This window comes from Syngnathus floridae, chromosome 1 (genome assembly GCF_059516105.1).
Source record: "Syngnathus floridae isolate MCC-2025c chromosome 1, RoL_Sflo_1.0, whole genome shotgun sequence".
NCBI classification, from domain to species: domain Eukaryota; kingdom Metazoa; phylum Chordata; class Actinopteri; order Syngnathiformes; family Syngnathidae; genus Syngnathus; species Syngnathus floridae.
Window position 1 is genome coordinate 13162765 of NC_142413.1, and position 26829 is coordinate 13189593.

General features: G+C 40.0%; 3 protein-coding genes across 7 annotated transcripts in view; 1 reads left to right on the forward strand and 2 right to left on the reverse strand.

Moving 5' to 3' along the window:
• Positions 1-4323, reverse strand: asb12b (ankyrin repeat and SOCS box containing 12b). 3 transcript variants are annotated; one of them, XM_088371536.1, is made up of 4 exons: positions 4115-4323; positions 3605-3927; positions 2269-2797; positions 1-2193 (listed from the first exon to the last, which is right to left on the reverse strand). In XM_088371536.1, the coding sequence occupies exons 2-4, from the start codon at positions 3887-3889 to the stop codon at positions 2036-2038; spliced, it is 972 nt and encodes a 323-aa protein (XP_088227662.1). In that variant the 5' UTR covers positions 3890-3927; positions 4115-4323; the 3' UTR covers positions 1-2035. The 3 variants fall into 3 exon arrangements, with proteins under 3 accessions (XP_088227662.1, XP_088227670.1, XP_088227652.1); XM_088371544.1 differs by having other exon boundaries at positions 3605-3936; XM_088371526.1 differs by lacking the exon at positions 4115-4323 and having other exon boundaries at positions 3605-4018.
• LOC148404177 (moesin a-like) overlaps positions 3489-26829 on the forward strand; it is a 25204-nt gene continuing 1863 nt past the window's right edge. The window contains exons 1-13 of one of the 3 annotated variants that reach the window (XM_088371501.1): positions 16436-16524; positions 17163-17210; positions 17421-17504; positions 17572-17667; positions 17834-17956; positions 18438-18589; positions 18677-18760; positions 18833-18979; positions 22629-22725; positions 23012-23175; positions 23294-23424; positions 23769-23929; positions 24483-24575. In XM_088371501.1, the coding sequence (XP_088227627.1) occupies positions 16516-16524; positions 17163-17210; positions 17421-17504; positions 17572-17667; positions 17834-17956; positions 18438-18589; positions 18677-18760; positions 18833-18979; positions 22629-22725; positions 23012-23175; positions 23294-23424; positions 23769-23929; positions 24483-24575 (1389 nt within the window). In that variant the 5' untranslated portion in view covers positions 16436-16515. Of the gene's footprint in view, positions 3947-16435; positions 16525-17162; positions 17211-17420; positions 17505-17571; positions 17668-17833; positions 17957-18437; positions 18590-18676; positions 18761-18832; positions 18980-22628; positions 22726-23011; positions 23176-23293; positions 23425-23768; positions 23930-24482; positions 24576-26829 lie in introns of those variants that run through there. The other 2 variants (XM_088371516.1, XM_088371511.1) reach the window with 2 other exon arrangements.
• On the reverse strand, positions 8232-14003 carry zc4h2 (zinc finger, C4H2 domain containing). The gene is made up of 5 exons (XM_088391062.1): positions 13831-14003; positions 11842-12013; positions 11440-11612; positions 9709-9871; positions 8232-8880 (listed from the first exon to the last, which is right to left on the reverse strand). The coding sequence occupies exons 1-5, from the start codon at positions 13881-13883 to the stop codon at positions 8767-8769; spliced, it is 675 nt and encodes a 224-aa protein (XP_088247188.1). The 5' UTR covers positions 13884-14003; the 3' UTR covers positions 8232-8766.

Here is a 26829-nt window from a genome sequence, read left to right on the forward strand (position 1 = left end):
AAAATGTTATGTATTTTGATACAACTAGAGAAATATTTATTCACCCATATTTCTCGAGTTGGTGTATTTAGGTGTATTTGCTTGGAAGAATTTACTTTGGTGCATTCTTTTTTTTCTTTTTAGCATTTTAAGTTATGATTAGTTTTCCTAATTAACTGCATGATGCCACAGTGGGCTACAATGTTATTATTTGTACTCAGGATTAAAGACAATCTTGCTTTTGTCACGTCTCGTCCCCAGCCGTTCCACTATGTGTTTGTTGTCATGGTTTCTGTCTGTGTGCTCGCCCCTCCCCTCCTGTGTGCCCATGATTGGTTTGATTATTCTCACATGCCTCTTGTTACCTGTCGTGTATATAAGTTCTGTCTGCCCCTCACATCCAGTCGGATCGTTGTGTGTGTTGTTGTTGTCTTGATGTCTTCGCGTCCCTGTCGGTTAGTCCTTTTGTTATTTCGTTAAGTCATGTCAGTTTGCTGAGTCTATTAGTTTGTTTTGCTGAATAAACCCTGGTCAAAGCTGCATTTGGTCGCCCTGCTCCATCCGATCCGTGACAGCTTTTGATGAACACTCAGGCCTACTTTCCTACTGTATTTTAATATTAGTCAATATAGTGATGCTTGGAGAGCTGAAATTTATTAAGGGGGGTGGTACTTGGTATAAAAGGTTTTGAGAATGTGTCTGCCTCACAATGCTGAGGTTTGGCGTTTGACTGTCTCCTCCAATTTTCCTATTGTAGAAGTGTCATGTGCTAGTGTGCGTTTTCTCCTCACACATTCCTAAAACACAGGGGTGGGCGGTACTTTTGGCACCAGGTCCACCAAAAACTGTCCGTTTCTCAAAATGAAGAATGCAAAGAACAGTCTTGTGAACTCACTAATTATGGTCTTCCAACCATCTTAAAGGAGAATGTTCTTCATGTTCTTACGTGTGCCACTTAATTGCAGATCTCTTAGGCGCATGTGTGAAAATCAAGTTTTAAAAAGGTTTCGAAATAACTAGAAAGATAACTCAAAATCTAAGCAAAGATGATTACAACTAGAAATAAAAGCAGCAAGGAAAGTTCTCACCAAAAACTGCAGTCAAACACAGGAAGCACCAAATGCAAAAAAAGCATGGCCTCTTTATAACATGAAAATCAGGTTTAAGACAACGGTTGGTTCAGGATGAGACAGCTGTAAAGACGGAAAATGGGACACAGGCTGACACAATCAGCGATGAGGAGACATGAGGGCAGGGCGTAAGCATTCTTAAACAAGACCAAACAATTTCAACAACATACAGTCTAAGTATGACAACATGAAAGACTCAGCTCTTTACTAGTGCTGTCGAGCCCAAATTGTAACTCATTAAATGCGTAATTGTCTAATTCAGCATTTTATCGTCGATGCTTGGGACAGATTAGTAAAATCTTGGAATTGATGTAAAGTACTTAAGTATATTTCAATTCCGACTGTTCTAATAAGTTTCTTTGATCATTGAATACAATTATTCCCCTGTAAAATACGGCTGTTGAACAAAACGGTCCAAAATGACTCAGCTTTACAGGCGACTTACATTATTCTCATATAATTACTTCTCAAAATGTCTTGCTTACAGGTTCAGTAAGACACTCATGCGCACTGTACTCAAGCAGCATTCATTTTCTAGGACTCATGGAGGGTATGCAAGTTTTTCTCTGAGATGATTCGCCAAAGACGTATAACTAATATGGTATTTGAATTTGACTTTTTGGTTTAAGATTCCTCCAGCACGTGTCAACTTCAAAGTAAAACTTCAAATCCATGTGTATCCAACTTCGGGCCAGAAACTCCTCTAAGTTTGTATTTATATTCTATTTTTTTTATTTGTTTTTATTTTCATTGTCTTTAATATTTTGGCACTTTTGGTCCTCCGTAATAAACTGCCACAGGATGTAAAGGAAACTGTGTTAATTGATTTGAAAGAATGCATGCTTTGGAGATTAATTTAATATACTGACACGACAGTATGCGGCTTGACTTAAAAATGACATGAAAAAGCTTCTTTTGTCCTGAAGCTAACTGGAACATCCCACGAGTTCAGAGGTGTTGTGCTTTAGGTAGTTCCTCAAGATGGGAGGAATATCCAACCTGTCTATCGCAGGCTCTTTGGTAGTAAAATGAAGGTATCTGCGGATTGCCAGCCGAGTCTGTGACATCAGAGGTTTGGGGCAAACTGATGCAGAAAGAAACAAAAACGTTAGCGTTGAAATGATGTGACAAAATAAATGGTCAATTATTTGGCCCTTACCCCTTTCCTTGAGCAGCAAAGCCAAGGCTTCATTCTGCTTTGTTGTCTTGTCAATGATGAGTGTAGGCAGATACACATCTGCTCCAAAGTCTATAAGAAGCTGGATGTACTCCACGCCACAACCGTAACGCAAACACACCTCCAGCACAGTCTTTGGCTGTTTTATTCGGGCCAGTATCTTCTCATCTGTGCAGTTGAAGTTAGGGTTAGTTCCATGCTGGAGGAGGAGTTTAAAGCAGTCCAGATGTCCATACACAGCTGAGATATAAAGAGGCCCTCGACACGCTGTGGCATTTGAAGCCCACTCCGGTATTTTGGGTCGAACGTCCACCTCAGCTCCATAGCGCAGCAGCTCTCGGAGAATGTCCACATCACCTTCCCGAGCGGCGGTCAGAACCGGTGAGCAGTTGTTGTGCTGGCTGCCGTTTGGGTCGGCTCCGGCCTTCAGCAGAGCCATCACGCAGTCCAGATGCTTGCCGCTAACAGCCGTGAACAGTGGCGTCTGGGCCTTCACATCCAGGCTGTCTATCTGGACGTGAGCACACCAGCATATATAGCTTGACACAGACCTCTTAACTCGTGTCCTGTAATTCTTATTTGAATCTTTTTAATCATCTATTTTAAATCTCGAATTGAAAAAGATGTGTGAAGCTCTTGTGAGGCCGATTTGATAAAAAATTAAGATAATCAGTAAATAGTACCTCTCTTCCCCAAGCGTCAGCTGGAAAATCTGGCCTTTTTTTCTTCATATAGCTAAGAGTACAGTTTTTATTCAGCAAGCAGAAGAAGCTTTCACTAATTCAATTAATATCTATTTCATGGACAGCAGAAGGTATCTACACTTGTTAAAACGCAATCTGCTTCAATTCTTTTTTTGCGTTGGATTGCATGCAGTAAACTTTTAAAACCTAAGAATACTGACATGTCCTCTTTTGTCCCCAAATTGATAAAAGTTGTAGTCTGGAAGAAAACATTTTATTTTTTGAATCAGATTTAAATTTTGAAACACTTCAATTAAAAAAAAGTAATGAGGAATTTAGAAACCTTCTCTTAATGGGTTTCAGTTGGCCAAAACAGAGCCAAAATGGCCCACCGTGAGGTAAACATTGTTGCGACTGTATAGCTATATCGAGCTGAAGTTGAAAATGAAAGAATCGGACCGAAGTAAAGTGACTTAAGTAATTCAGCTAAACTGGCTCAGGAAAAATGTTAAGCAGGTGTAAAATGCACATTCTGATTTCTCATTTGATTATAATTGTTTACCAGCCAAGGAGTCCCACTATCTCCCTCTAATCCCAAACAGCTGCACTTCACAAAGAATTGCATCATATCTTACCTCCGCTCCATGCTCCAGTAAGAGCTCCAGGCACTTAAGGTGTCCCAGAGCAGCAGCAGTCCGTAAGGGGGTGACAGGGACCCCCCAGCCGCTTCGAGTGTTAATAGACCTCCTGTAGCGCTCTTGAGAAAGAAGCTCCGAGAGAAGAATGGCGTTGTCATTGCTCACGGCGCTGTTCAAGGCTTGGCTCAATTCGTTGCCTTCGTCCTCGTCCTTGGGCTGCAGAAGCGAGAAGATCTTGGAGATGTCCATCAAACTCATGTCCACAGCTCGACCCACAGCCATATTTACCTCCAGGCTGCTACAAGTCAAAGCTCTTCCATCTGCAATGGCTGACAATATGTGAGTGTTGTTTACACACAGAACCAGCATACCTCAATAAATGAATATGTTGTGTTATGTATGATATACTGTGGACACTATTTAAAATCCCAATTTAACATCATACAACTAAAAGTAGCGCATTGTTGTGAAAATGCTACATTATTTAAAAAGAAAAAATACACTCACCTTATTCTACTGAAGTTATTTCCAAGTAGAAGCAACAGCATTACCTTCAAGTAACATTCAGGGAAGGAAAAAAGGTTAAAATCCTTTGTGTGTTTTGGTGTGTGAGTTGTGGAAGGGGTTGGATAGTGTGTTGCGTGCATGCATTTGTATGTATGTGTGTGTTTAAAGGGCTAAAACGTCTTGGTTGGTGGAAGCTAAATTTAGGCCGCAGATGGGCCTGGCTGAACTTCCATTCTGGGAGGGTTGAAGCTCAGGTTTAAAATTAGAAAGGTGATAGACCAGTGACACTCTGTGATTGGTGTGTGTCGGGTGTGTGTGTGTGATGGGGGGCATTTTATTACGTGTCAGCTGCCTGACATTTTCCGGAGAGAAGCCATCAGTCAGCTGTTCTTTTGCCAAACCCAAGCATGTCTTAATAGAATTTATGGACAGATAGTTCAAATTGCTGGCATTCACTGAATGCACAGGAGAGACAATTATTTGAGAACACGTTACACATTTTTGTAAATTTTGTATCCCGTTCAGGGGGAAAACACTGAAGAAATGACCCTTTGCTCCAGTGTTGATCAAAGCTTGCATAACTGTGTGAATTTCCTGCGCCCCCTTAAAAATAACGTAATGCACAGTTATTGATGTCCAAGCCCCTGGCAACAATAGTGAGACACCCCTTGGTGAAAACGTCCAACTCAATATACAGAGCTTGCGGAGTTTGTATGTTCTCGCCATGCTTACGTGGATTTTTTGCTGACACTCTACTCTTGCTGCCACCAACACTCCAAAAACATGCCTGCTAGGTTGATTGTAGACTAACTTTCCCAATTCTTGTGCAAGTAGCAAAAATTCATGTATAATTCAGGTTCACTGAGATGCAATGACAAAGGAAAGGAAACTATTGGATTTGTATTCTCGTTTTTTCTCCACTAGGTGGCAAAAGTGATACATTTCAGGGTGTGTTCCTGTTGGAAACACAAAATGCTGCTTTCTGCTGTGGGGCTATTACATTTCAATTTGGTCATGCTCATTAGTTCAAAATTCATTTACAGAACGAATTGTGATGCTATCCATTTGTTTTAGCTTCTTAGTAAAGGTACTACATTTGTTTGCAAATAATCAGCATGGTTATCAAGCTTATTCAGAGTTTGCTAATGAGAAAATAATTTGAAAACTGGCAGGACAAGCGGCCCACCAGGACTAGAGCTGGAGTCCTTCCTTGCTTCTTCCTGTGGCCAAGCATAAAGCTTAGTAATTGTTGTAGTATTTGCTTTTCAATGTGGTATATTGTCTATTTTTTGACATATTTTTCATGTAAGTATTTACTGTAATTATTCCTGGCTATCATAGGATAGGGATGGAGCGTTAGAGTTAATGATTGCTGTTCCGGAGAAGAAAATCAGGTTACGTCTGTGTTGTAAGAATGGAGCTCCATTGTAATCTGAATAAGAAATAACCAATTTGAGTTTGATTCTCAAAGCACATTTGGATAGCGCAGAATAGGGGTTTGTGTGGTCGACAGAAATAACTGTCACAGTACGGCCATCAGCGCCAGGAAGGCCTTCTCCACTGGCCTAAACACTATCAGAAGCACTGTGACACATTTACAACCTAACTTCTAATAAATGAAAATGTTGTACTTTGTTAGGAAGATTCTCTTCATTTTTTAGCATTTCTCTTCTCTTCTTTTTATTATTTTTTTTTTTTTTGGAGAGGGGTCACATCAGATTTGAGCCTCGATTAGTGGTGGGCAATAAGTTGGTTTTAGAAAAACTTGTTGAAACTTGTGGGCAAAGATATCGCAGGTAGTTACATTTGTAACAAAAATCTTTACAAATGTAAAAAAAAAAAATCTTTAAAAAATGCTAATGAAGATTCGTTATATGTTCCCAACGGGGACAGATGGAAATGTGGAAAAAAAATCCCAGAAAATGAACAACAGAATATACCCAACAGTCAATTATCTGGGCTGACAGGGTGCAAGCATATTTCAGGGAGGGGAGGCTCTTTAGCTTCGTCAGTGACTTAAACCCCATGTACCAAACGCTCGGTTTGCCACGTCACTAGTAGGATTATTTTGTGTCTTAAATGAAGCCCACCAGCAGTAGTGTGAGGCCTTTGAGGAAGGTAAGATTTGGCAACATCCTTCTCAAGGTCCTGAAGTTGAAGCCTGTCCCGCTTTGGTTCATTTGGGGTCAGAATTCTCAGAGAATGTGAAGAGTGGTTTCAAGTAGTGCATTCAACCCAAGAGAAAGCAAATGATTCTCGTTTGGCCTTTTTCTGTAGTTCTGTTTACTCTGGTCCATGTTAATGCTGTGAAGGTATGCTTTCTGTTTCCCACTGTGGTCAGCGTGAGGAGTAACAGGTTTCTTTAGCCTTGAAAACCGTTATCAGAGCGAAGACACAATTGCAGTACCAGACACTGCAAGGCAGACTAAATACACCCATGAGCTATATGGCCTAGGTCCAAACATCTTTGATATGGCTGTCTCCTGGAGACACCAATGCGTTTAGTAATCTGATGCCGTTGAACCTTTTGAACAATTCTTTTTTTTAGAAGTGCACATGTAAGGAGAGTTTGTGGAAAACGCCTCGCTACCCTCCAATGCTCCTCTCTGGATTTGGGAGGAACTATTTTGTGGAAATATGCGGGTCACAGCAACCTGTGGTTGCCTTAGCAACTACGAAAGAACGTGGAGTTGCCGTGGCAACAGATGAAATGAGGGGTTACCGTGACAAAAACACTACAGGAACTCGTTTAGCAGGACCTCTCTGTCCTTTTTCAGACAGGCAGGATCAGACATGACAGGCACACAATTTGTACAATGTGAGGGGCAATGTTAAGGTGGAGTCAAATGTCTTCATTTTTAATATGCAGCCATATATTGGATACTACAAATACTGGATGTTTTACAACGTAAATGTGTCAACCTGTACAAAAATAAAAGTTGTGGTTGACACCATTGTACATCGCATTCAAAAAGTACACAGAACAATTTTTTTTTTTTAAAAATAGAACATTTCCACTGCTTTTTGTGTTTGAGTCCACCCACCAACACACAATTTTGAAGGAGTGTATCAAAGATTAACTTTGCTAAATTTGCCTCAACTTTCCAAATTTCGAGCCACTTCAGTGGCTCTCCTATCCGTCAAATCAACCCAATGCCTGATGTCTGTTGATAGAAGATTTTGCTGGTTTAATTCATATTCTACAAACAAAACAATCGGAACACTGTGTTTCGATGAGTTGGACTGCACAGAACATATTAGAAAAAGTATTAGGGTTCACTTCCCCTTTAAGTTTGTGGCTTAAATCTCAGCTCCAACATTGCCGTGTTCAATGCTGACCCTGTGCTTGTTTGGACTTTCTCTAAGTATCCCACAGCACCTCCTGCACATGCGTGTTAGGGTAATTGAAGACTCTAAAGTGTTTGTAGTTGTGTGAATGTGAGTTGCGTTCGGCTGGCGACCAGTTCAGGACATACTTGTCAAAATTCATCTGGGTTATGTTCCATCGTGATCCCAATGAGAACAATATAGAAAATGGATAGATGCCTTTGAACACTACATAAGCAAGTGGAATCTTCTCGGAGGCCGAGAGCATATATATATGCATATCGAGTCTTACCTCAAAGATGTGTCATGTAAATTGTGTTCAGTTTAGAAAGATAAGAAAATTATAAGATCAATAGCTTGGCTTTGGTGGATGTTCACATTCTACAAGTGTGCCACTTTAGCTGTTACAGACCCTTGTTCTTTTGCCATCCCCATTTGACCATCCTGTTTAACATTGCACTTTTGTCGCCTGCTCACTGCTGGTGAAATGAGCGTACGTGGGCCTGTGAAGTCACTCTGCCTTTGATTTGCACTGCACGCAGTGTGTGTGTGTGTGTGTGTGTGTGTGTGTGTGTGTGTGTGTGTGTGTGTGTGCGTGTGTGTGTGTGTGTGCGTGCGTGTCTTGAAGCAATGCTACGAGAAAAAGAACTTTGGACAGGTGACACAGCCACACAGATAACAGAAAGAATACATTATGTACCTGATTCCAAAAAGTTTTGGTTGGATTCTGATATTTTGAGGATGGCAAGGTTTCACGAATATAAATAACTCATATTATACAATAACACAATTTTATACAAAAGAGACATTTATTTTCATTTCACTGTATTAAAACTTACAACACAATATAAAGAAAATCGCATTTGTCCGTTTTTCCCCACATGGGTAGATGGTCATTTTCACACTGTAAACATAAAACATTATTTTATTAAGCCTATTGTATTAACACAAATCACAAGTGACAACCACAGAAGCATGCATAGAATGATTTAAAAACAAACAAACAGAAATTACAGTACATTATCTAAGGCAATAAACATGACAGATACCGTTTGTTATATTAATGCAGGAAGTCGAATGAATAAACCGAGAGTGGAAGTCATACAGTTATATATTAACACACGAAAAGCACAAATAGAAGCACGCAATGAAGATACAACCCAATCCTGGCTCAGTGGTAGACTGATATTAACAAGGTATAGTACCAATAATATGTTTTGCCAAATTGTTTGGGAGTCTTCCTAATATGCACCTCTGTCCCTTATTTTGCATATGATCATTGATCAGCATACTGGGCCAGTTTGCAATAAATAGAGTAAAAGGATCTACTCGTCCGGCTTCCTCTTGGGCTTCTTAGGGTTGCGTGAGCGGCTCTTGGCCTTGCACAAGGGACAGATGGGAGCATTGCGGTGAATCTGCTGGTGGCACGAGAGGCAAGCCTAGAGTGAGGATAAAGGAGACACTGTTTCATCTGAAAAGAGACAATTCTCAAAGTGCAAAATAACACCACTACCAACAGTTTCCATAGAAAAGCTTAACAGCCGTGTTTAATGTTCAGTGCAGGCATGCACAAGTACATATGTGATAACAAAAACAATGGTGGACAACTGTGTTTAGAGACTGAACGCCCACCGATTCTCCTCCTTGAAATTATTTCTTCTGAACAATGAAGATCATTCGAGCCAAAGCTGGAATTATTGTTTTTGCACACTTCTAGTGGCATTTAGAGACGATTACATACTTCTTCGGCGAGGGAGTAGTCAGTTTCTAGCAAGTTTTCGGCAATCACCGCAGTCCCAACAATGAAAGGTACACCAAAAAATTAAATGACATTTTTCAGATTAGGCCTGGTAGGACTAGCTGTTGTTACACAGATACTAATTAAGGTCCAGACCAGCGTTAGAATCAAACCCTGGTCCTTTTAAAATGGACCGAACACTCAGGTCTGATTACACCCTAAGTCACCTGCTGGGCTAGCATAAATGATTTATTTTCTTAATAATTTGGTTTTTTTTTTCATTTGGCCCATATGATGATATTAATTTTGTTGTTCATCCAATATTTGAAACTTGGCTACATGGTGGTCGACTGGTGAGCACATCTAACTCAATGCAGAGGGTTGAATTCCACCTACGGCCCTCCCTGTGTGGAGTTTGCATGTTCTCCCCGTGCCTGTGTGGGTTTTCTCCACCCGGTTTCTTCCCACATCCCAAAAACATGCTTGGTCAACCAATTGAGCACTCCAAATTGCCCATAGTTGTGAGTACCTTCATGGGTGGAGGTTGCTGTCTGAAAGTGGCCGTCTGGCGGGCATCTTGTTTGCGGGACACCTGAAGCTGCTGTGCCGCTGCCGCAGCGGCAGCGAGGGATTCCGGAATAGCCGGCTCATGCGGCTCCTTTTGCCACTCAGCTTTTTGCTTCTCAAAGTAACTGTTAAAGGCAAAAACAAGACAGACAGAGGGCTGGCTGTGAGTCTTTCAGGATCTCACGAACCCCATCCTATCGCACAACAACACAAAGAAAAACAGTCTTTTTTTTTTTTTATGTTCTTTCTAATGTACAACTCTGGGACAAAGTACCGTCATAGCAAAAATAGTTGAATTAATGTGAGTGTCTTTGTACATGGGCAGGGAGGGCTGAGGTTGGTTTTTATGCCTGACTGGTGCATTTCTTCCCCAAAAAGGTGATATATCCCATTTCATTATAGTATCTGGGTTCTCTCAGAATTGCTTTAGTGATGGAGTACAATTCACTGAAGACGAAATCTAATGGGTTGGCTTTCCGGTAACCATATCCCATCAACGTACCACGTATTAAGAGTGCATTAACACAACGCATCTCAATATTTTATGATCAGTCAGTGAATGATCAATATGGATTTTTTCTCAATTTATATTTCAAACTGATTTTCTTTGAGAGAGAATTCAGTCATGCAGATGTGTCAGTTTCTAAGAGTGCATTTGAAAATCAAAATACCGAACAGGCGTATACTTTATTTACTTGAAAGTTGCTCTGCCGCCTATGAAAGATAAAAAAACAATTGCGTAATTACTTTTCTAACAGTAAGATGTGCCACAAGAGTGATAGCCATCAACCTACAAGTTAGAAACTGCCGGTCAACAACCAATCGATGATTCGGCCATCGGCCTCTCAATTAGAATTTGCAGGAAGCGTTTGGTTGAGATGTTCCCAATTAAGCCAATTGGCAACCAAAATCTTTAGATAAACAAGAGATCCAGATGAACGGCTTCGTCCAGCATCCATACGAACTCCTCCCGACAACACTGATTTGATCAACACAACTCCAGAGCAAAAAATGATCCTTGATTGCAAACTACCACACTGATAGAAAGTGAATACAATGATTTTCCTGGGCGAAACCAAGTTAGCAGGCAGGCTAACACATCCAAACACAGATCTGGAGATGTCTGCAAATCCCCACTTTGGCCTGAGGTTTCAGAAACCATTTACAATGAAAAAAAATCTCCATGGATGCGAGGATAAGAAGACAAACCACGGAAAACTATTTCTCGTTTGCAAGTCAAGGCCCAGGAAGACCTGTTACCTGTCGGTATCGCGAAGCCATCATTATGGTTGCTGCAGTGCTACTGAAACCTGGAGATGTGTTTCATTTTAGAGCGCACAGCCAAAAAAGTGACTGCATGAAAAACCTCACACTTGATATACAGCAGTACACTCTTGAAAGTCACCAATTTTGGTGCATCTTTGGAGAGAATAAATCTGAAGTCAGTAAATTTAGCATCAAAGTCATACAAAACCACTGGGCAGAAGAACTGCTCTAAGGGAGTTTTAAGTTTTGTTGTTGTTGTTTTTTTAAGAGAAGGGGTGTATTTTCTTCCTTTCTTGGTGGAAACTTTTTATGTTTTTTGTTGACTGTGGACATGGATTTTTATTAGCCGGGGATCGACCCCTGCAAATGACAGGTATCCACTGTACTTTGAATTGTCTGTGCGTGCATGCGTGTATGTTATACTGACTCCAGGGAGAGCTTCTCCTCTTCTTCATTGAGGTGAGGGAGTCTGTGCAGTCCCAAAGTCATCCTTAGTGCATCAACATGTTCCTTCAGAGGTTTGTACTCATCATGCAGGCGACGAGTTGTTTCTAGCAGCTTGTTCAGGTCATTTTCAGACTGCTTGATTGTGCTTTCCATCTTTGAAAAAACAAAAATACACCTAAAAGCCTGAACTTTATCAATCAAAAGCTGTTAATTTGGAAGTCATCGTGTCACTATGCCACAATACATCATTGCATCTATTTTTTCTTTTTACAAAGTAATTAGTTTCCTTGTATAGCCATATCAAAGTTAATTGAAGAATCCTGTAGACAATGCTATAAAAATGATGATAATAATCATACAGCTCAGTGTGACATACACTCACCACATTGATATCTGCATGGATAAGTCGGAGCTCCTCCACATGTGCCATCTTCTCCTGCAAGAGGAGATCCATTTCTTGCTTGTACTCTTTTAGATGCTTCTCCTCAGACTCCAGAGCCTCAAACTCAATCTTTAGGCGAGACTTGATCTTCTGCATTTGGACTGTTTTGTTCCTGTTGTCACAAAAAGAAGACACTTAGCTCATCTTGTTCACAACAGAAAAAAACAAAAATCAATAAATGTTAACCTGTAAACAACACCACGGTAATTTGCAACAAATGGATTAGGGCCCAGAAGTTGCCGACAGATTGTTTAAAAAAAACAAAAACAAAAAAAACAGAAGTTGCGGTTGGTATGCCAGAGTATTTACTGTTATTATGCAGTAGTAAGACAGGTAAAAGGAAATTATTAAGAGTTTTGTAATTTTAGCTTTGTCATGTGTCGCATGATATGACAATTATTATAAAACGGGCTGCAGGAAAAAAAAGGGATTACTACAGTAAAGTGTCTTTACTGTGTAAACCCAGGGTCGGCAAGCTTCAATACTCAAGGAACCATTTAAAAAAAACACTGGTAGTGTTGTGACTGGTTGGTGACTCTATGTTTTGCAATGTATCAGTTGTTATAAAGTTGCTGATCCTTTATAATTTGTCCTTTTATTATAAATTCATTGTGTGTGCTATACTGTATGCTTTCTCCTCTGTCAACCTTTATTCTGTCATATAGGCCTGATGTCTTATAGTATATAAGCTTGGGTTACTGTGAGAAGTTGTTAGTGTGCTGAGCTTTCTCCCAGGTAGAACGTGTAGTTTTCTTGAGTGGCCAGCCCTGCTTTCTGTTGAGACTTGATGGACTTTTACTTTTCAACTTTGGTGTCATGTCTGCTTCTGAATCCAAATCCGGCTCCACACCTAACAGGGAGCTCCAAAACATCTTTGATGTCCAAATTAAGGACAATACTGCATATAAGTATGTTTATAAATGTAAAAAAGTCATTTGGAGCCACCCAAAAATGCAAACTAAAAATGCTGTCATTTATCACTTGTGGATTGTGTAATCAGCTGTTTAATTGACTTGAGGACTATTTCACTTAATGTAAAATGTATATTTGCAAAATAACAGCCAATTCAAATACTTATTTCACCTGGTTAATGTGATTTTTTTGCTCAGCATATTGTGTCTGTGTCAACACATGAGTGCTATAAATATTCAACTTCATGGAGACAGAATTGCAAGACATCACCTGCGAAGCTATGTCAGCAATGTTTGTTTTTAAAATGTTTATTTAGGATGAACACAAAGCATTCTGTTTTTTCCAGAAACTTTTCTTTGGTTTATCATTTAGCGACCTGGGTCAAATGTACAGTAGCTCAAACAAATCCATCATGTTTTACTTATTGGTGCTTGTGACAAAAACAATCTAAAACGTTTTACCACCACAATCTTAGCATTTACATTTCGAAAAAAAACCAAAGTACAGTCATTTATATTGAGACATACTCATTATTTTCCAAAGAAAGTCACGGCAGACAAATGACAGAGCATCATGTTGTTGCAGACGCCTAGTATAGGTTATGCCTGCAAATGATATCAAATATATTATTGTAATTATTATTATTATTATTTTTTTTTTAAATGAGGAAAGAATGGACAGTGAGTTCCAAACTGCAGCTGGCTGCATAGCTAGCGCGACCACAGCATTGCTTCACAAGCCACATCTGGAATGCTGGCAGACGTGTGATTATACTGTTTGTATCAGCTACAGCCTATGTGTATCTATGCAATTACGCCAAAACGCGTTGAAAATAAACAAAGGCTCGCTTTGCCCATTTGGGGGAATAGCGGGCAGCACAGTCGCTGCTAACCAATGCTAGCCTTTGCTAGCTAACAGGGTAACAAAGCAGCCAAAGGGGGCTCTGTCTGGTGTTGCATTCGCTGACCTTTCGCAAACGTCAGGCTTTTTTGTTGTTTACGTGTTTTCCAGCCTTACCGTACTTCCAGGATGTTTTCTAACTTGCACATGATTTCTTGTTCGTCCGTCATGATGAGAAAAATCCCTTAGCTCGTCGCTCAGCAGGTGCCGCCGCGTTGCCGGGTGGTCTCTCTTGTTGATTTATAAGGGGGGGGAAAGGAAGAAAAAAAAAACAATGGCCGACGTGACCGCGCACATGAGCGCGCTTGCTCAAGGTGATGCCTCGGCAAATTCTGCACCACGGTTGTTCGTATGCCAGAAGTAGTTTGTATTTCAACGTTATAAGGTGACATTCGAAGAACAGACTAAAAACTAGTGGTTGTACAGTACCTCATTTTACTCCTTTACAAAATAAATAAATATGCTGACTCAAATGTAGTAATCCAGTTTTTAACCAATGTTTTGTCAAATATTATTTCCAATCATCTTTTCTATTAATACTACTTTTTCTCGATCGTTACTAGTTACGAGTATCCACTCTGATTTCGCTCCGATACCAAAACACCGATACATATAGCGTGATTTATAACATTTCAATTAAGTATCGTGGGTGGTAACGCCAGCCTCCACAAGTACTGATACCTTAAAACAAGGGTGCCAAGTTTGATCCTTAAGAGCCCCCTCATTTTCAAACTTTGAGTTGTTGTTTTTTTTTAATCTAAATATGTTTAGTCTGAGAAATTATTAAAAGCTTATTTTGCAGCACGCGGTTGCCGTGGCAATGCATCGTTTGCAAAGAAAAGTGATGCCGTTTTAGAGGGTCTGAACCTTGGCAAAACAATTATTGTCCTACGTGCAAATATCTCAAACATGCAAGTACCCCAATGTGTAAGTACCCCAACGTTGCTAGGTTTTCAAGGGCCCTTTAAGTATTGTTATCTCTTTCACCAACGAACCCGCTGCCTATTGCTTCCTATCTCTTTCTCTCTGGCCAACATCAAATTTCGGAATCCTTCTATAATTGGGTTGACAAAGCTTGTAAGTGGCAATTGAATGCCTGTTGCTATTCTCCATCATCAGGTTAACATATTTAATATTAGTGAATTTTACGGATCACATAACACCACAGGTAAAAAGGTGTCAGGTGAGGCAGTGTTGTTTGATAGAAACAATGTCCATTAAGTTTACTGCAAATACTATTTCAAAAACTATATTCAAAAACACCACCTAATGTAGTTTACATGCAGGACAAATGAGCATAAAAAATACATATTGTAAAATAATAGATGAATATACTTACGGTCTCAAAATACATTTTTTTTGTTAAAAAATAGCCTTAAATTGCATTTAAAATTAATGCCACAAACCATTTGCAATTAAATAGTCATAGCAACTTTTATAGCACTTTTCCATCAAACATCGTATCAGAATGTGCTTTCCACAGTAAAAGTAGGGACAACCAAGAAAGGACACACTCACACACATACAGCCAGAGGGCTACACTGATGATCGTAAAACTCAGAAACACTATTGAGAAGGAAACAGAAAATTGCGCCACAGAGAATTCAGTCATAAGATAACTACAATGTTGCCATTTTGCAGAGGAATGATTGAAAGTTTTACATCTGCTATAAAATCTAGTAGATTTGTATCTTGGTGATTTATAAGGCAATGATTACTTCTTCTGCATGGTTACTTGTTTACACAGATACTGTGGTTTTCCTCACAGTGTATTTTATTCAAAATGTCCTTCAAATCAACTGATAGTCAAAGCAAAACAATCAGGAATACTCAAGCACAGGCGAAAATGGCATTGGCAACCCAGATGCAGCAGGTGACGGACAGCCGCTTTAACCCAACTAACCCAACCAGCTGTCTTGCACCATATCCTTGAAGATTCTCTTTTTACCTATGTGACTTCCATGCTTCTTTCTGAATAGACCGTAGCACAGGGAAGCATGCAGCTGGACCGAGCTTACCATTTTCTGACTCCTGCAGGCCGTTGCAAGGGTTCACCAAATTTTGTCTTACGAGCATCAGATCTTGATCGTCATTTACCGATAGAGGTGGATACCTCAGATGTGGTAGTGTCGGTCTTGTAACAACCATCCCTCCTAGTGTCACCTCTCCAAATAAGGCTGTAGGACCTGCTGGCATAGCCTTAGTTTCTTGAAGGCTAGCGTCCAGCATCAGATCTTTAATCAGACTCTGATGCAGGAAGAAGTGCCTGTGCTATAGAAAACCTTCTTAAATACAGTAATCATGAAATATCCCTCATCTGGCCTCATTGATGAAATACCTTCACATGTCTTGCAGGCAATGGAGAGGCTGGATCTAACCCACCTACTATGTGTAAATGTGATTCTATGTTATTACACCAGATTAGATGTGTGAATATTGCTGTTGAGACAATTTAATTTACATCACAGAATAAATAAAGCATCCATCCACTGAGATCGAGCTGTCATTCTGCCTATTAAAAACATCACAATTCAAATCAAAACAATTGTAGCAGACAAAGATACATGAACAAATTGTGACGAAGAGACAGGTGCCCAGATGAAGTCTGCCTTTGCTTGGGCCCCAGGCTGCCTTTGGATTAAATGAGAGGTAGGTACTTGGGAACAATACAATGGTCTTTTCTCACTCCGTCTAATCCTTGTTGGTATTGCAAGCGCTTTCATATGACTGCACAGAGAAAAAGAGACAAGCGTCCCGAAGAAATATTCTTTTGCTACAAACCACAGAAAAGAATAAAGAGAAATGTCAACTGTGAGTAGCAACTTTTCATTGTTTGTGGCATGATTGTGAATCTGTTTGAGGAAGTTTATGTTGTAAAAGCAGTGGATTACAATAAGCACCTTTTGCTTGTTGGGTTTAAAATAGTGCATTGTAATCTAAAATGGAGCAGGACAGAATACATTATGAATATGCACGGTAGCGATAGATTTTAATGGATGTTCTTGTTGTTAGGAGAAAGTTTTATTTTGAACAATGATAACGATAGTCTGATGACTGGTTTGATTATTTTATATCCTGGTAAAAAAAAATAATCGATTCGGCAACATGATATTTATCTCCTAACTGCAAGATGAGGAAACGACGGAACAAAATGAAATCAAATAGTTTTAAATTGGTGAGATAGTGTAGATATTTCACTCTTACATTGTAGGAGAATTACTTCATATTTAACTGTTGAAATTGTCATGAAAGTGCACAATTCTATTGACTTTCATCAGACTGCATCAAAATGTCTTGAACAATGATATTGTATCATAAGCTATGGCAATAATCGTAATACTGTGCTGATATTTTTTTCCACTTCTAGTTTTGATCTAATCATTATAGAATATTTATCATAGAATGAACCCCATCTAAAAATCTACTGTGGGCTTCATTTTTGATTGTAGCCTCCACCAACCTCTTGTGAGTGGATGCTCCTGGTTGAACAGAAGAATGTAAGGAACACTCTTTTTGGTCCTTTTTCTGTCCAAATACAAAAAAAAAAGACCTTAGTTTCAAAGAGCTTACAAAAATGATACAAAATAAGTAGTGTTCAGTTCCAATCAGATGTTGGCCGTCATGTTCCTCAAAGCTTTTGCAGTGACACAGCACAGATGATTGCACAACAGCAATATTTTCCTCCTGTGTCTTGTCTTTTCTGGCAGATAAATGTTCGGGTGACGAGCATGGACGCTGAGCTGGAATTTGCCATCCTGCCCAGCACCACTGGCAAACAACTTTTTGATCAGGTACACTGTATAACACCGGCTAATATGTCAATTTTGAACATCATTGTTATGCCATTGTTCTGTTTAGATAGTGAAAACAATCGGGCTGAGGGAAACCTGGTTCTTCGGTCTCCAATACCAGGACAGCAAAGGCTTCTCTACTTGGCTAAAGCTCAACAAAAGGGTGACTAGAAAGTTTTCATGTCAGCTTGTTGGCATATCTCTCACATGATCCGCCCAATTATCTGCAACTTTGACAGATGCTCACAGAGGAATGTGATTTTGTTGATCCATTGAGGTTAATTAGCTGCTTGCTCTGTTAATCCCTTTGTTGGTTGTGTCGTTCCCAGGTGACCGCTCAAGATGTGAAGAGGGACAACCCTCTGTTGATAAAGTTCAGGGCAAAGTTTTACCCTGAGGATGTTGCAGAAGAACTCATTCAGGAGGCAACACAACGTCTCTTCTTTCTGCAGGTTAGCAAATACACAGCCAATGGCAGTCATCTGAAACCAAACTAAATAAAATGAGGTTCTTAACTTTGCCTTTTCATAGTTGTTTATGTTATTGTGAAAGGTTATGGGGTGTTCCAAATGACTACAAAATAGCTTACATCCACATTCAAGCTGAAAGTTCAACCCAAACTTTTTTATAAATTAAAAAAATATATAAAAAAAACACTTTCAACTAGTTTTAGTTTTATAGCGGCACCTTGTAAATACACAGACAAACCAGGAATCTCAACTAAAACAGATGCCACAAAAGCCTGTGGGAGTTTCCCATCGACTCAGGCATAAGGTTATTCTCTCAGTTTGTCACAAGGGAGTTCATGTGCACCAAAATAAATCCATGTGCATCAACTAAACCTTAGAAATGACATGGGCGTTTCTTTGTGCAAGCTATAATATAAAGTATAATATGAATACTAACAATGAGCAACTGTTGTTTTTGCTTTAGGTGAAAGAGAGCATCCTAAATGACGACATTTATTGTCCACCTGAGACTGCTGTCCTTTTAGCCTCATATACAGTTCAAGTCAAGCATGGAGACTACAGAAAAGACTATCATGTTCCGGGCTACCTAACCAGAGAGAAGCTGCTTCCCCAAAGGTAGTCAATCTCTGCCCCGGATACAAACTTTAACTTTATACAGTCATCGAAATTCTAACTGTGTGTCATTTTCAATGATAAACCCAGGGTTTTAGAGCAGCACAAACTGAATAAAAATCAATGGGAGGAAAGAATTCAAGTGTGGCATCAAGAGCACAAGGGAATACTACGGTAACCCAGATTCAATTCATCCCTCCCTGCAATCAAGGGCTTTATCACATATGACTTGGGTCTTTGTCACAGGGAGGACGCCATGGTAGAGTACTTGAAGATAGCCCAGGATCTAGAAATGTATGGAGTCAACTACTTCAGCATCAAGAACAAGAAAGGAACTGAGCTGTGGTTGGGAGTGGATGCCCTGGGCCTCAACATATATGACAAAAAAGACAAGTAGGTCTTCAACTCCCAGATGGGACAATTGTTGCTTTAAAATCACTCCTTAATGCTAAAATGTCTAATCAAGTATTTGTAATGCAAAATTCAATTTTTTCCTAATCGGTCACTAAATTATGCAAGAGTCATAAGCAAATCTGATTTCAATTCTTGAACACATCGTTCACCAAAATAATAAAATTTCTTATTGGCCTAGCAAGACTCAAAATGAGCAGATTTGCGTCACATTTTGCCAGTCAAAATTCGCAAATTGCACGAATGTACATGGGATCGGGTATGTGAATGGTTGTTGGTTTTATGTGTGCCCCTCCACCAGCTGCCAACCAGTTCAGGATGTAGTTAGCTGGGGAAGGCTCCAGCACCCCTTGCAACCCTAAACAGGAATAGCGATTATCTCGTACAGCACACTAAGGTCCCACAGCACACTGGTTGAGAATCATTGCACTGGTTGACCCAATTTAAATGTCAGTATAGCTAACCAAGGGTTAAGGGGTTTGTGAACCCAAACTGACTTAACCATGTGGGCTGTGTTGTGCTGATAAAATGCACTTTATCTGAAGGACATGCCAATTCGATGACCATCTAAGCAAAATGTCATAAGCAAAAGAAATTAACTTTGACATTTTTACTCTTCCTGCAGGAATTTTAAAACGGTCCTGTCATCCGACCTGAAGCCTTACTGAACAAAAATTTGTCATTAGAGGCAATGATGAAATGCGCTAAATGAATGTTAAATAACAATGGCAATGAAAACACAAGCATTATAAATAAAATTGGTATGACACATTTCACATAAATCAGTGATCCATAAATTAGCTAATTAGCATTAAAGAGCATATTTAATTCCAATAATTTTCTATAACTGTTTGGTTCAAAAAATATGTACAGTACAACAATATTTGAATGAACATTCAAACTTTGTTGTTCTCGACTGGTCAATGCTTCCATTTTGCTTGCACCTGTACTGAAGAAGTTGCCAGTCGGCTTGTGAAGTGTGCTTTCTCCGAGGTACCGTAGTGGGTGTGGTTCAAAATAAACTTTGTCCCAATTATCTTCTGGCATCACAAAAACTACCTTAAATTATTGAAAAGAAATGTAACGGCGATACTGACCCTGTATTGACTATACTTGGTAGTGGATGTATATCAAAATATGCAGATGACTTCTCTTTTTGTTTCTATTCGAACTATTCGAAGTGATATGCAGCTCGATACTCGTACATCTATGTTCCTGATCTAGTATATGACTTAATATCAATTTCCAAATTAGAAATATTAATGTTTTTTAGGGTTCTCCTGTTAGTCTACATTTGTCAAAATCAAAAATGTGTTTTTCTATAAAATCTATTATTTTTGAACCTCTAAAATGTCTCGTGTTGCTAACCTATCTATACCAAGAAAACATTTAAAAGAGTATAAAAGGGACCAACAGATTACTCCCACTATCTCATTGAAATCTAATCCTCTCTTTTTTATTTATATGTAATGCTTTGTTGATCACAAACTATTGATTTACCTTAATTTAATCCCAATCAACTAATGCTTCTTCCTTCTCACTTTGCTTACATTTATCTAAACAGTTTTATAGTAATGAGTGACTCCTTCCGCTGTTCCCTTTATTTGTTGTTTTCAACTTTTAACTGATTTAATCGCTTTAACACATCCATTTCTATATCTGTTTGACTATTGAGCTATTTCCCTACAGATTTAGTTTTGCCATTTCTCTTAATATTTGCCAGATGTGATAGTGAGGTGGTAGCCGCCCCTGGCAGGGGCCCTCATAATTTACGAGCGGACTCCCCTTACTCCCACTCAGCCCTCTGTCTAACTCCAGAGGATTCGCTTAACTCACGGCAGCACGTGGCTTCTATCCGATACCTCCTTTCCTCTCATAAATTATTGTTGCCAAAGCCTATCTTTCTTCTTTAAACACACAAGTACATATATGTTTGTATTGTAATGGTTAGTACAAGCATGCTCCTTTTCCACCTGTTGGCACACTGTTAACCATTAATCTCATTGGGCTGCGGTTTCAGTAGTGCACCTTCGATGTTCCCCTTCTGCTATTACCTTGTCGTGGTGGGGAACCTTGTGTGTGTCTCTGTGACCCAGATAGCTATACCGATGGGGGCTCTGCCCTCTGCAGGTTCATTCCAGGTAGATTCCAGACAACAAACAGCAGCTGGTTCTCCAGGTTGGGTGTTGGATATGGGGCCAACAACCCCACCCCGTAAAATTTCACTCCCGTTATGGAAACCTCTACAAACTATACTATCATGGACCTCGCAGTAGGCCCGAGCCAACCTATTGGCAGTATGACCGCCCCTGATGAAAGCCTTCAACAGGAAGTCAAGAGGATGACAGGCAGCCTACTGGGACCTAAAACTACTATCTGCCTGGGTGCATGGAATGTCCGTACCATGTTCGACATATCCAAAACAGCTCAGGTCACGAGTGAAATGAGAAAATGCAGGTTGGACATCCTGGGAATTAGTGAATGCCGATGGACCGGCTCTGGATGCCAGGTGATGAGCGATGGCTCAGTTATCCTGCACTCTGGTCACTCCGATCAACATACGCAAGGCGTGACCCTCATAGTCTCAAAGGAGAAGGTCAACACCTTGTTGGACTGGGAAACCCCTCAGCAACAGGCGGATCAGAGCCCGCTTCAACTCCATGTAAACTCACCATCATTCAATGCTATGCACGGGACGAGTTGAGTACGATTTACAAGATCATCGAGCAGCTCACAGGCAAGCAGCTCAAAGATAAACAAGGCAACATCCTCACCAATGAGAGTGACCAGATCTTGAGATGGGTTAAGCATTTCCGTAAGGTACTCAAGGGCCCTGAGCCAGATAATCCTGCCAACCCCTCGCGAGCAGAAAGTGTCCTTGACATTGAGACCACCGCACCAAGTAACTTGCCATCAAAGCCTTGAGGAGTGGGAAAGCTGTCGGCATAGACTCTGTTCATGCAGAAATGCTGAAAGCTGACCTTAACACTTCTGTCAATGTGCTTACTGATCTCTTTAAATACATCTGGGAGAAGGAAGTAATACCTCAAGACTGGGACAAAGGCCTGATTGTCAAACTCCCCAAGAAAGGAAACCTCCAAAATTGTGACAACTGGAGGGGCATCATGCTGCTATCAGTACCATCTAAGGTCTTCTGCAGGATTTTATTCGACAGAATCGATTCCGCTATTGACCAGAAGCTACGGCAGGAACAAGCAGGGTTTAGGAGAGGAAGGGGCTGCATATACCAAATATTTGCTCTGAGGAACATTATCGAGCAGTGTGTAGAATGGAACACTCCTCTGCACATCAACTTCATCAGGTGTTAACTTCATCGACTTTCGTAAAGCCTTTGACAGCCTACATCATGACACCCTACGGAAGATCGTTAGGACCTATGGAGTTCCTCCAAAACTATTCCTTTTGATTTGCTTTGTTTTACTGTGCCTGGTCAGCATTGTAAACAAGATTCTGTTCTCAATTTCTTTAACTAGATAAATAAACGTTGAATAAAGAAAATCCTTAGAAGCGGGGCTGCAACTAATGATGATGATGATGATGATGATAATGTTTATTTATTGTTTTACTGAATTTACGGTTCGGTTTGTAACAGTATTCTCATATTCTGTAGGCTGACCCCAAAGATTGGTTTCCCCTGGAGTGAGATCAGAAATATTTCCTTCAATGACAAGAAGTTCGTCATCAAACCTATTGACAAGAAATCACCGGTATGGAATAAAAAGATCATTCATTACAGTACATTATGAACTTAACAAACCAGTTCATTGATGGGGTTTGTTTTGCCATTTTCAGCAGTAAAAAGTAAATATTTTGTCTATAATGAGTTTGATAACTGTTGGCTGAAAATTACATCCCACGTACTCATGGCTCAGGTAATGACCAGTCACAGCTCAGTTTGCGAACGAGACGTGATTGGTGGTTACCCGAGTATACTATGCTAACATAGTGTGTCGTAAATCCAATCATAAATAAGGAATGCTTTTTGTGTTAAAGGACTTTGTTTTCTATGTACCCCGCCTTCGTATCAACAAACGCATATTGGCGCTGTGTATGGGAAACCACGACTTGTACATGCGCAGACGCAAACCGGACACCATTGAAGTGCAGCAGATGAAGGCCCAGGCGAGAGAGGAGAAGAACAAGAGGCAGATGGAGAGGTAACAATGACGAGGACTTCTCTTTGCCACAGATTTCCTTGTGTTCTTTGTACTTAAGTAAGAACTGTCAGGGATGGAGTTGTTTCAGATATGTATTTATGCACAATTCTCCTGTCAGGGCTCTGCTTGAGAGTGAGAAAAAAAAGCGTGAAAATGCTGAGAAGGAAACAGAGAAGATTGCTCGCGAGACCATGGAACTGATGGAGAGATTGCGACAGATTGAAGAGCAGACAAAGAGAGCTCAAGATGGTCTGACAATCATTTCTTTTTCTTTTTCTTCTGTTTCCGAACATTTTAAAAAAAAAAGGCTTGCCATATTGAAATATATATGATTTGAGAATCATCCCCAATACAGTATATACCGTATTTTCCGGACTATAAGGCACACCGGACTATAAGGTGCACCTTCAATAAATGGCCCATTTTAAAACTTTGTCCATATATAAGCCGCACCGGACGATAAGGCGCACTGTCGGCTTTTGAGAAAATTTGAGGTTTTTAGGTGCGCCTTATTGTCCGGAAAATACGGTAGTATTATACACAGTGTGTATATGCTGTATTCAGTATTATACGTGCTGGGTGTTCTATTTCAGAGCTCGAGGAGCAGACTCGCAGGGCGCTTGAGTTAGAGAAGGAAAGGACACTTGCGCAGGAGGAAGCTCAGATCCTGGACAATGACCATAAGGCTGCCATGCAGGCTAAAGAAGCCCTGCTACAACATCCTCAGTCTGAGATGAAGAGTCAGGAAGAGCTGGTACATGTCCACAATTCACCATTTATACAAACTTGCATTTGTGAAAGCATATGGATGTCTACTTTAATACTGCATGAACGGGACGGCGCTAGTTCATATATGACATTCCCTCACACGTATCCACTGTTTTTTGTTGGTTGCTCCAGAAGGCGGGAAAACCTCTAATATCCATCAGAGAAAAGGCGTCCCTCTGTACTCTCTTGAAAGCTCATCTCTTTTGAGAGCACTTTCTTGCCTCTCTAACACCTTTACGTGTCTAACTAGCTTCCACCTTGCGCTGCTTCACTATTGTGACTAGTATCAACTAAAAATATCTACATCTACTATGCTATTGTGTGGAATGGAGAAGAGCAGTAGACAATTTTATTTGGTTATTGAAATGAAACAAAATTAATCCAAGTTTACCCTATAGAACAGGAGAGATTGTGTACACATAGTCACACAGGTGCACGCACGCACACACACACACCTATTGTCACAGCAGACAGAGCACAGTGACCTTAGATTAGGAGCACTCTTAACACTTTCCCCATTTGTGTGCACATGTGGATAGGCCACTGAGCTGGCAGAGCTTACGTCGAAAATCTCCCAGCTGGAAGAAGCCAAGAAGAAAAAGGACGAGGAGGCAATGAGATGGCAGAAAAGGGTGAGAATTAATGGGAGCAGCAAGAGCCAGATAAAGGATGAATCAAAATTGAGGAATGTCTGACACTTCTAAGTGAACAGGATATATAAAATAAAATAGCTAGAATCAAAGGAATCCAACAGTGGCAAGAATATCACAAAACTGAGAAGTAATAGGCATTTATTATAAACCACAGGCTTGTGAATATTTTGAGATACAACATGAAATCATGAATTTAAATGCTCACATTAAAATGTGTCATCTTTCAAATATCAAGTCATTCATTTCCTTCTACCGTCTTCATTCTCAATCAACCATATATCCCCATAGTTAAGTCCATTTTGCATTTTGAACTCTGCATACTCGCTGTCACTTTCTAGATGTGCACATTGCATCAAATGTTCTTTTACATTAATTTTAAGGCACCGAATGGTTATCACATCTGCCTACCTCTTCTGAGGTTTGGAACTCAAATTTTGGCAAGTTCTTGCTGTGTTGCTTTTCTTCAGATACACCTGCTTTCTCACACATATCCCCAAGAGTTTGACAGTTAATACCAATTTTTACAGATTCAGGAATTATTTTTCACTCCTGCATAACAACCCCAAAACCTAAATTGACTGGGTCAGATGCATTTCACGTTCTCTTGGTAGTAGAAGTTGTACTTGAGCCTTTTAGCTCTAGCCTTTGCCCTATGGCGTTATGCACGGAAAAGGGAGGGGGGAGTGTTAGTGGTGGGAGTGGTTGCAAAAATCTGCCAGCGTTGGTGTCCTGAGTGTGCGTAGCATACATATAATCACCCACTCTTTTTATGGCATGTCTTATCAAAAATAGCAGACAAGCGAGTATGGGCAATCATCAAGACTTTATTCAAGGAGGGACTCTGGATAAACTCAAAGGATGAAAATAATTCCACGACAACAAAACCCAGGAATAAAAAGGAACAACGCTAGATGGATGTAGCACAACAGGAGACAGAGAACAAAGTGAAAACAAACTCAATGAAAATTTGCAAACAAGAAAATATTCACAAGTGCAACTAGGTAAATAAGTAAAGAACTTGGCTGTGTAAGAACACTAAAATAAGCTGACAAAAAGTACTACCATATTTTCCGCACAATAAGGCGCTTTGCGTTAAAAGGTGCACACTCAATTGCGGGGGCTACCACGTACGGTACTCCCACTATTGTTAATCAATATTCATACGCAAATCCATCGAAGTCCTCATCTTCTGTATCCAAATTCCTTTTCGTCATTGTCTCGTCGTTGTCACGTTGCTCTTCGGCAATGATCCCGGCTTTCCAGAAAGCTTGAACTGTGCCTCGTAGACATATCTCTCTGTCTATGGCATTTTAGAGGGTCCTGATGCTTTTTGCTCATATATGTAGTGTGTAAACAAAACATGGGTTACAGTATACCTGAGGTTGCACAACTAATTCATGCAGTCTCAGGGAGCATAGGAATAAAGTGGATTAAAAAATATAAAAAATATTAATGAGTCATTAGTCCTTCACCTACCGTGATTGTCAATTAACATAACTACTAATTTCGATGTCTTTTGCACCGCTGAGAGGATATAGCCGGCTTTTGCATAGCAATCAGCCGCAGCATTTATTTTTGTGAAAATCTGCAGGTCACCATGGTCTATACATGTATATCAAAACATGTAGGCATTAAATCTTTTTCAAAATACTGATGAGGCTGTGTCTGAGGATGAGCACTCACTGGAATGTTTTGTTGACTCAGAGTCCGAGCGAGAAGTCTCTCCCCTTGGCGATGAGGAGACATGTTGCGTCATTTTCACCACAATGGAAATTGTTTACTTCACTGCAAAATCGGGAGATTGGCAGGAGAAATGAGTGATCGGGAAGGGAACCATGTGGGAGATAGGGTTGAGATTTGGGAGTCTCCCACATAAAGTAGGAAAATTGGCAAGTATATAGTCTTCCTTTGAGAGAGAAAAAAAATACATGCATTGAATGCAGTCAGCTCATCCTACATAAATCAGGTGTAATCATTCCATTATGGATGCATATTGTGCTAAAACAGAGATAGAGCCCAAATATGCATATAGCAAATCATCCGTATGGTTGCCTTGAAGAGAAAAAAACATTACGTCACTTAATGTACAAAAAAACGTGACCTATTGTCACCCAAATTTCCGAAAATGTTAGAACAAATACAATATTTACGCTTCTTCCTACCACTTTTGAACATGAATTATATTTTGCTTCATGTCAGGTCACTTTACTCATACCATTTTCGTCATACTTTT